At 46.0% G+C, this 9,540-nt stretch overlaps 1 protein-coding gene across 1 annotated transcript in view; it reads right to left on the minus strand.

The window, feature by feature from the left end:
* The window catches only part of PRICKLE2 (prickle planar cell polarity protein 2), a 347,805-nt gene extending 341,129 nt beyond the window's left edge, over nt 1-6,676 (minus strand). The window contains exons 1-2 of the mRNA XM_045832341.1: nt 6,576-6,676; nt 5,706-5,791 (exon numbers count right to left, since the gene is read on the minus strand). Of these exons, the coding sequence (XP_045688297.1) occupies nt 5,706-5,791; nt 6,576-6,617 (128 nt within the window). The 5' untranslated portion in view covers nt 6,618-6,676. The remainder of the gene's footprint in view (nt 1-5,705; nt 5,792-6,575) is intronic.
* Nucleotides 6,677-9,540: the final 2,864 nt, after the last annotated feature.

The following is a 9,540-nucleotide window of genomic DNA, read 5'->3' on the forward strand; positions in this document are numbered from 1 at the left end:
AAATAACACACTTAACAACAAGCATAAACTCTGTTTCACATACTTGCAACTGTAAACCTACTTTTGCCACATCCTGTATTGGAATGAATTGATATGTTTCCTCAAGGGAAAAACCCTATTAACGTGTTCCAGCTTCTATCAGGCATGTTATCAAATGCCAATGACACAAAGTAAGCCAGCCAACAACTGTCTTAGCTGCTAGGTATCTTTCCTTACCTTGAGGGCTTCAAACATGTCTTAAATGTATGCACACCTTTCCACCCCTTTTCTTGGCACATCAACTGACTGAGACAGGATATTTCTTTTTCCTTAAGCAAAATAACCAGTGGGAATCCATTTCTTAGCCAAATTACAATCCACTAAAGGAAATCAGGCTGGCATCTCCCCAAATTACCACTCCAGTCATCAATCAACACAATTGCCAGGGCAACTAAGGAGAGGTGCTTTTCAAGACACAGTCCTGGCTAACCCAGCAGCACTGCTTCTGGAGCAGCTACACAGTGCCAAAGCATCCTGCCTAGAGAGGCAGCGGCTGTCAGGAGACAAACTGCACTGCATAACTAAACTGACCTCACAAAGTACCACTGCTCTGGGCTTTCCATGTCAGCTGCTTCAGAAAGTGCAACTCCTGGAGGCTTGTTCTGAAAGCCAGCCTTTTAATGCTAGAGTTGAATATTCATTTATCAGCAAAGCTGAACCGTTAAAGGGATTACAAGGAGCTTAGAATCCACTGGCAGTTCATTGATCTGGTCTTGCAAGTCTCATCTCCACATGCCCTATAGAAATGGCTTTGGTCTGTTCCCTGGTTCTTTGGTTGCCTTTGATTTTTTATTTTAGCACCATTCTCATCCAAGTTGGAGGGGTTGTTTGCTCTAGCCTTGATTTGAAAAGGTTCTCAGATTCCTTTCTTCTAAAATTAAGAGAAGCTCTTTGCATATTACCCTGGATAGTGGTAGAGACCAGGGGTTGGCCAATATTTTCTGTAAAGAGCCAGAGAGTAAGTGTTTTTGGCTTTGTTGGCCATACAGTTGATTGTGACTATTCAACTCTATCACTGAAGCGGAAAAACTGCCACGGACAATATGTAAACTAATGGGTATGACTTTGTCCAGGTAACTATTTATTTATGGACACTTAAATTTGAATTTCATATAATTTTCATATGTCATGAAATGTTATTGTTTTGGTTTTTCCCACCCATTAAAAATGTTACCTGAGCCATAAAAAAAAACAGAAGAAGAGTAGGTTTGGCCAGCAGGGTAGAGTCTGCCAATGCCTGATTTTGATTGTTGGTATTCAAGCTGTGGTCCCTGGGCCAGCAGTATCAGCATCACCTGGGAACTTGTTACTTACGCAAAATCTCAGGCCCCTGCCCCAAGCCTGTTAAATCAGAATCTGCATTTGAACAAGATCCCCTGGTAACTCATGTGTAAGCCAAGTTTGAGAAGTCCTGGTCCAGAACACAGAATTTGGAAGTCAGACAGGATGGGAATACTATTGATTAGCTGGCTGTAGGACCTTAGGCAAGTTGTTTAACTCTCTAAAACTCAGTTTCCTTATCTATTAAAATGGATATAAATAACTATGACCATCTCCAAAAACTGTTGTGAGTGAAAGAGCGGAAGGATGGAAAACACTTGCCTGGCTTTGCCAATGCTTTAAAAATGGTAGCTAATATTACAGAATCCTGCTCTTTCTAAAATCACATTTGGAGAGATAGGGATGCTCATGCAGGATTTGCAAGCTCCAATCATTTCTGGTCCATGACATGTCATCTAAATATTTGAAGAAGTCCTTGAATTCCACTGGAATATTGGAGACTATGGTAAGCCAAGGTCACATCCTTCCAAAGGGAGAACACTCGTGCCTGCCGGTTACTGTCATGAAGCAGTAGTCCCCATGTTATTACACATCTGGATTTTCCAACCGAAGTTGGAACCTGAATTTCAAGGTAAGAAAAAGCCTCTTTATTTCACACACACTGTGCAGACTAAACAAAACCCACCTGCAAGCTGGATGTGACCCAAGGCCCTCTAGTTTGTGACCTTTGCCTTAGAACAGAGAAGTAATAAGAGGTGGTGAATCATAAAGAAATGAGCATGGGTTTCAAAGCCAAATCCCAGCAGCTCTGAGCCTCAGTTTCCTCATCAGGAAAATAATCATATGTACCTCATAGGATATGGTGAGGATTAAAGAGAAATGTATGTAAAACACGGAGGCACAGCTCTGGACAGAGTGAGTACTCTTCATTATTACTGCTGATGTTGTTTTGATATTATTTTTTAAATTCATCAGTGCCCAAGCATTCAAAAGGTAAACCTTTACTATAAAAATGGCTATCTTTCTCTCCCTGCTCAGTCTGGTTGCAAACAAGCAAGCCCAATTAACCCCCAATCAGAATGCTGTCTCATACTAGAGTACACTAAGTGCTTAGTTACTAATGATTTTGTTCTAGCCCAAGTCCATGAAGATGCCTTAATCTTCCTCTTAATGAAAATGCCCTCTTGGCCTAGCCACTGCAGGGTTTGCCCGAGGCTGCCTGGAAGTGCTTTTACTCAGGGCCAGGCCACCTGTAGGAAACAGTGCCTACCTTTGATCCCCAGCTGCTCTCAATCAGGTGGAAGATAGGTGACAATTGTGAGCCCTCTGCCTTCCAAGATACGTAAATCCTGGGTTTTTTAGAAATCCTAAAAAAAAAAAAATCCTCACATTTGCCACCAAAAGGTGGGGGTGACAACACAGATGGGGAGAGTATAAAAAATCCCCACAAATAAAACAGACTTCTACAGGACTTTAGGCATCTTTCTTCACCCAGAGGGAGCCCCAAAGTGTGGAGAGCACTCTGGCATGCACAGTGCTTGGGTTCCTACATCAGGCTCTCAGTCTCTCTCTCTCTCTCTCTCTCTCTCTCTCTCTCTCTCACACACACACACACACACACACACACACGCACACACTCACACACAAATCAGCTGGGGGTCTTGGCAAAGCTGGGCTCAGGTTCAGTAAGTCTATGGCAGGGCCTGAGGGTTTGCATTTCTAACAAACCTCCATGACACGGTGGTGCTGATGGTTCCTTCCCGGGGTTTAAATCAGCAGGAGCCTCCTTTCGGGCCTCATTCAGGTCTCTGCTGAAATGTCACCTCCTCAGAGAGTCCTTTCCTGACCACCTTATCTAAAATGTAATTTTTTGTTGAATAAGAGCAGGAATCCTGTCTGTTTTGTTCTTTGCTATATCCCCAGCACCAACAGAGTGCCTGGCACACAGCAGGTACTCAAATATTTGTTCAGTAGAGAGATCCCAGTCTGACAGCTGAAGAAAATGAAACTCAGGGAGCCTAAATCACACAACTCATCAAGGCCAGAGCAATACACTATCCCCACTTGTCTAAACTTCAAAGCCTTTGCTCTCTCCTCCATACCAGAGGGGGGAGCAAAGTTTGTTTACAGGCGTTTCCTCCCTAGAACTTCAGTGCTTTTGTGCCTGAGGCCTTGACACAATTCTGATCTGCTCTGAGGAGATGCCTGCTGTGCAGACAATGACTTCAGGGAGAACACTGTGGAAGCAGACAGGCTAGCTGAGTGTTAATACTTAAGGTGCTTGGTACAGTTGGGTAAGGGAAGTTTGCTCTCCATGGGTCAGCCCAGCAGGCCAGCATTTTCCTCCCTCAGGACACAACTGTCTCTCCAGTCAGAAGAGTAGGAAATGAGTATACTGTGGATTTCCGACTGCCAATAGGAATATTGTACTGTGACCCTCTTCTCCAAAAGGTCACCACAAAGTATGCCTATTGGGGAAAAGGAGGGGGCAAAAGCAAGGAGTTGCTTCCTCTCCAGCAATGGGTGGAAATGCCATAAAAACCCCATTCATGGAGCAAAAGTGAAGCCTTTCGGCTGTGAGGAAACTGCTTCACATGAAAACCTATCTCAGACTAATGAAAGGGTCTCTTTCCCAAAGAAAGGCTCCATAATGGGCTGAAAATGAAACACTTGTTCTCCCATCACAAAGTCAGCTGCGTTAAAATGGCTTCAGGTTCTCTGAGAAGCTGTGGTCCTAAAAGTCTAAGTGACCTGGATGCCCAGCAGCCTCAGAAAGCTAGCTAGCTTTTCTTCTGAGCAGTGGCTGACGGGAAGCTAAAAATGATGATCCAAAGGCACTTATATTCACTGTGTCCCTGGTACTGGGCAAATAATGTGTTCTCAATATGTCATTTAATTTGGACAGTCACACTGTGAGGTAAGTATTGTTCCCACTTAATGGTTAGGGAAACTGAGAACTAGGGAGAGTAAGTGACTTACTGGAAGTCAGAGGTCACAGACCAAAGGAGAGGAGCCAGATACTCCCCAGGCCTCTAAAGTCAGAAGTTGACCCCAATGCTGCAGAATTGGGAGAAGCTGAAAAACACTGCCCTGTTCATCATTCTGCCTACCCCTGCCACCATTCATGCACAAGATGGATTGGAGAGGACACAATCAACAGTACTGGATCCTGTATTGGATTGACAAAATAGAACTTCTACACCTATTCCCATGTATCACCCACTTTCACAGTTGGGACACACAAAGCACAGCTCAGAACACATCTGTTTGGGCCACAACATTGGCATGGCTGATGGCTGCCTAAGTCTGCCCATTACATATTTATAAGGTCGCCTGGCCTTGTCTCTGACACACAAGTTATTAAATGCTCAGGAGCCATAGGGCTGTGCTCAGTGCCCTGAAACAAAGGCAAAGAGGCTGCCAGACCCATCTGAGGCAGGAACAAAAGCATTTCATTTCTGAAGGAGCAAGCTGGGAGTTTCCTTATAACTGGTGCCCAGCACACATTACCAACTGGGAGAAAAGTAGAGAAGCATGCACAAAAGGAGAGAAAAAGATCAAAGCAGGCTTTTTCTCCCTAGTGTCCAGAAACAGCCCTCTTCAAAGGGGCATAGAGCAGTGGGGAAAGATGCAATAATCAAAGAGAGAATGGGTTATAATGTTGGAAAATTTTCTTCTGTCACTGGTTTTTCCTTTTTGTGAAGTTGCCAAAAAGGATCTGCCTCTTCTCTTAATATAGTCAAACTGAACCAGCAAACCTGCACCCCAACTTTTCCCAACCAGAGCCCCAGAAGCCAGAAGCATTGGGAGGGCATCGAGATCCCTTGTCTCCCAAACATAATCATTCCAATCCAGGCTGGGGCTGCCTGGAAGTCAACATTCACGGCACATTAATAAAAAACATCTGGCCACCGAAGAGAGTTGACACAGCACAGACGGGCAGTGGTGGATTTGCGGTTGGGACCCAGAGTTACAGGGGCTGAATTAAAAACACAATTGGAAAACACCAGCCAGTCCAGAGAGTCCTACATACACTGCACTGTGGCTCTTGGAAACAATTCCATGCCAAGTTGAATTGTTCAGGGCTGAGCGACTTAGATATACAGAGAGTGTGGGTTCAAGGAGCCCAACATTCCCCATCAAGGAAATGCTCCCCTGCATCCCCCGGTGTCTGGCCACCACTTCCACCTTCAATATTTGTAGCAGATGTAGTCTCACTCTGAAAGCAATAGCTTTTGCATTCTTTCCATGTGGCTTACAAGTGAGATTTACAAAAGGAAAAAAATAGACGTGTGTACATACATTTTTTGCACATACACGTACACAGATATATATCCCCACCCCCAAGTGTTTTGTCTTTAGAAATCAGATTTAAGGCATCCTACCTCCATTTATGCAAGGCAAACCCAGGGCACTGGTCACCACAGGCAGTACATGGCTGGCCTCTCTCTATCCGCCCCAGTCCAGTCAACTTCAAAACAAAAAGACAACACAACATGTTTCCACCACAGAGGCTCCCTCCAAAGCCCCACGCTGTCCCAGGCAGGACACCCTACTCTTCCCACCCCACCTCGTGTAATTGACTCCAATGATCCTCTTAGAGGTGGGGGAGCTGGAGCAGGGTGCTGCTGGTTCCTCAGGAGAGGTCTCCTAGATGAGGGTGTTCCGACCCAGGCAGGCTCCCTCTGGTGAGGGCACCAAGCCACCAAGAAATGGCCATGACTGGGGCTTTGTCTCCCTGAGACACCTTGGTCACGGGTTTCTAAGAAACAAAAGCAAGACCGTTCCCCAGAGTCCCTGAGAAGCAACCATAGCATGCGGCTCGCAGACCAGGCTGGTGCTCCCGAGAATGGGGCAGCAAAAGACACCCCAAAAGACAGACTCAAAGTCAAGTCCGCGGCTAGAGCTCCAAAAAGCGGGACACTGGTGCTTTAGTGGTGGGATAACGATCTGCCTTAAAGGAAGAGGAGAGGGAGGGGGCTTTTAGGGGAGCCCCCAAACTGTGACACTGCGGGCCACAGCTCCTGGTCTGCTCTTGCCCCGGCTGGGGATCCGGATTTAACCCCTTTTTCACCTTGGAGGCCTCGCCAGCGCTCCAGGCGCACCCCCGCCCTCCAGCCCTCCAGCCCTCCAGCCGGCCGGCTTACCTGGGGCCACAGGTGCGCAGCCGCCCGGCACAGGGACACCCGGCAGGGGCGCTCGCAGCGGCCCAGGGGCACCCGGAGATCTGCTTGGCTCTGGTGGGGGACACTCACCGAGCGGCTGGAGAGTCTTTTCCGGGAGCTCCGGCTGAACATGGCCAGACGCCTGCTGCAAGCAGCGCGGTCTGTCGGTCTGTCCGCCCTGCGGCTGGGAGGGCTGGTAGCCCGGGCGGGCACCCTCAGCGGCAGGGGGCCTAGCAGTCTCCGCCTCGCAGTCCCCGGCTCGCTCCGCTCCGGAGCGCACGCCTCCCCCTCCCCTCCCAGTGCCTCCCGCTCTCCCGTCCGCAGGTCCCTCCTCCTCTCCCGGCATCCCCCCCGCCCACTGCGGCTTCGCCCTGCGGTCCACCGGGCCTTCCTATTGCTTCCCGCACCCCCGTGCCTACTTTCTCCTAGTCCCTGCCTCCCCGCAGGGGCCAACTCCGGCCCACACAAGGGTCCGCCCCACCCCCAAAGGCTCGCCCCTCACCCTGTCTCAGAAGTTAGGGTACTCTACCACTTCAAGGCCCCCTGCTGCTGTAGCTGGGGGTGGAGGGATGCAGGTTAAGTATTTTTAAGTTAAGGTATAATTCACAGCCAGTAAAATTTACCCTTTTTAATGAACAATTCTGCCAATGTTGGAAAGTTCATACAGATCTGTAACCACCACCACCACAATCAAGATATAGAGCAATCCCATCACCCCTCAAAGAGACTGTTTTAAAAGTTTGTACCTCGCATGCAATCTGTTTAGTATTCACTAAGTACTGGTAGATGTGGAGGAGGGGAAGGATGAAATATACTCCCAAGTGTAAGGTGCTTGGACTGTACTAGATGCTCATTAAGTGACTTTTCAATGATTGAACGAATGTAAGCATTGACGGCCTGTGGTTACCTGCCCACTCTTCCCACTACTCGTTAGCTAGTAATCTTCCCAAATTAACTGAACTCTTTGTCCATCTGTGTCCTTATCAATAAAAGCAGATATAACAAGGGTCCTTATCTCACAGCATTGATGAAGATGAGTTGGGATATGTATAGTTGTTGTACATGTTATAACAAGCACAAAGGAAGAAAGGGCTCATTAAAGATTAGCTGTCAGGGGGAAAAAAGGTAAAAAGGTTGCAAGTCTGAGAGGTACAAGCCATGGTATCCACTTATCATTGATGTTTCAGCTCAAATATCACCTCCCCTGAGAGAAATTTCCTGACCCTTTGTTGCAGCATCTCTCACATGCACACACGCACACCACATGAAGCATAGGTAGAAATGATCTTTTTACTTATTTCTTTGCCCTCACCTAATCTTGTCTGGTTCACTGCTAGAATCAATGATGGTGTCAACACACAGTAGGTATTCCATAAATATTTGTCAAAGGAATAGATTCCTGTCATCATAGAAAAGATCATTCTCTCAGGTTAGCATTTCTCAGATTAGCATCAGCAGATGAGAAACTGAGTGAAGAAAACCTGCTTGCCTGGGGTAACACAGCAAATGAGTGGCAAGGCCAGTTTTGTTATACCCCAAATTCCAAAGAATACAGTGGTACAGCTCTGACACGCCTGTCTTGTGTTACCTGATGGTTGGCATTCAGTTGAATGCTAAGTAAGGTTTGGTTTGAGCTGCAGACCAGAACTAGGATGAGGCCAGTGAGGTCTTCACCTTGGGAGCAAAATTTATAGGGACACCAAAAACTCAGTAATCAAGATAAACAGTATCTTTATGCAATATTTTAAAGAAGAATAATCAATGCAAACTGGTCTATAATGAACAGAATATCAATACTTTAAGTAAGGACAGGACCCTACCTTACACTTACATGTCTCTTCCTCACTCATCTCACCCTAATCCTAGTCCTGGTGAAAACGCTCCCAAACTCAATGTAATAAAGGGTAGATTCCCTATACTGCATTTCTCTGTTTACCTACTACCCTCCATCTCCAGATGATATACTTGCAGAGAGTAAACACCACAGCTTACTCACTCCTTGATTTTCCCAGGCCTAGGACAGAGTTTGGCTCATCTCAAATGCTCAACAAATGCTTGTTAACTGACAAAATAGAAGGCAGTAGCTTCCGCAAGCATGGGGGCAGGAGGCATTAGCAATGGAAACCCCAGATTTTTATAAGTGCTGGTGCAGGATGCCTTCTCAGCAGAGCAACTATTTCAAGCTCTGGGCTACACAGTCCTAAGTCTGGGTATTGCCTATTTGCATTTTAATTATGATTTTTTTTAGAAAAGGTCAGTAACAAAATCAGTGCATCACAAGTTTCTAACAGATGGCAGGAATGTATCTTGAGGAAGCGGCGCCTTTTTCAAATTCCCTGCTAGTGGCAGTAGTCCCGTCCTACAGCTCACTTCTAATAGACACCCTTGGAGAACACGGTTGGAATGATCTGGGCATTTAACTTTTGTCCCTTCTCAAAGAGGAGTCACCAAGAAGCTGTAAGTCATCTCCACATGTTTGAACAAGCCACATGCATGCGGCCCAGTTCCCACAAACAAGGTACCAAGAGTGTTTCCCTGATGTCTTCTGTAAAAAGCACCTGTTCCTGAGCAAGAACCCCTTGGTCTGTCTCCTCTGAGCAGGAGCCACTTTGCTATGAGTTTGTTTTCACCAGAGGCTTGTGTAAGAGAAGCAGTATCTTACTCATCTATTCAACCACCATTTTATCTTGCTTGGGAAGATGAAATATAGTAACCCCAGAAGGAAAACACGTTCTTGCTGTTAGCTGTGGGAGAACACTAGAAAATTTTATTTTGCTTTATCATAGACCTCTTTGATCTATGTTCTTTCCTCATCTCTCAAAGCAATACAATTACTTTGGAACTTGATGAAATGCTCATACACAGCTATTGGCAGGGGAACATACCTTTGCTATAATGCGAAGTGAAAAAAAAAACAGTGTAGGCTGTTTGACTTTAATGAGACTTAAAATATGCACAAAGAAAGTGAAAAGAAACACACAAAACACTAAAATTAGATTGGTAGTAAAGTGATAATTTTTTTCTCTTTACCTTTAAAATGTATGTCCTATAATAA

This window comes from Phyllostomus hastatus, unplaced genomic scaffold, assembly GCF_019186645.2.
Source record: "Phyllostomus hastatus isolate PE091 unplaced genomic scaffold, TTU_PhHast_1.1 phas_contig_16, whole genome shotgun sequence".
Taxonomy (NCBI): domain Eukaryota; kingdom Metazoa; phylum Chordata; class Mammalia; order Chiroptera; family Phyllostomidae; genus Phyllostomus; species Phyllostomus hastatus.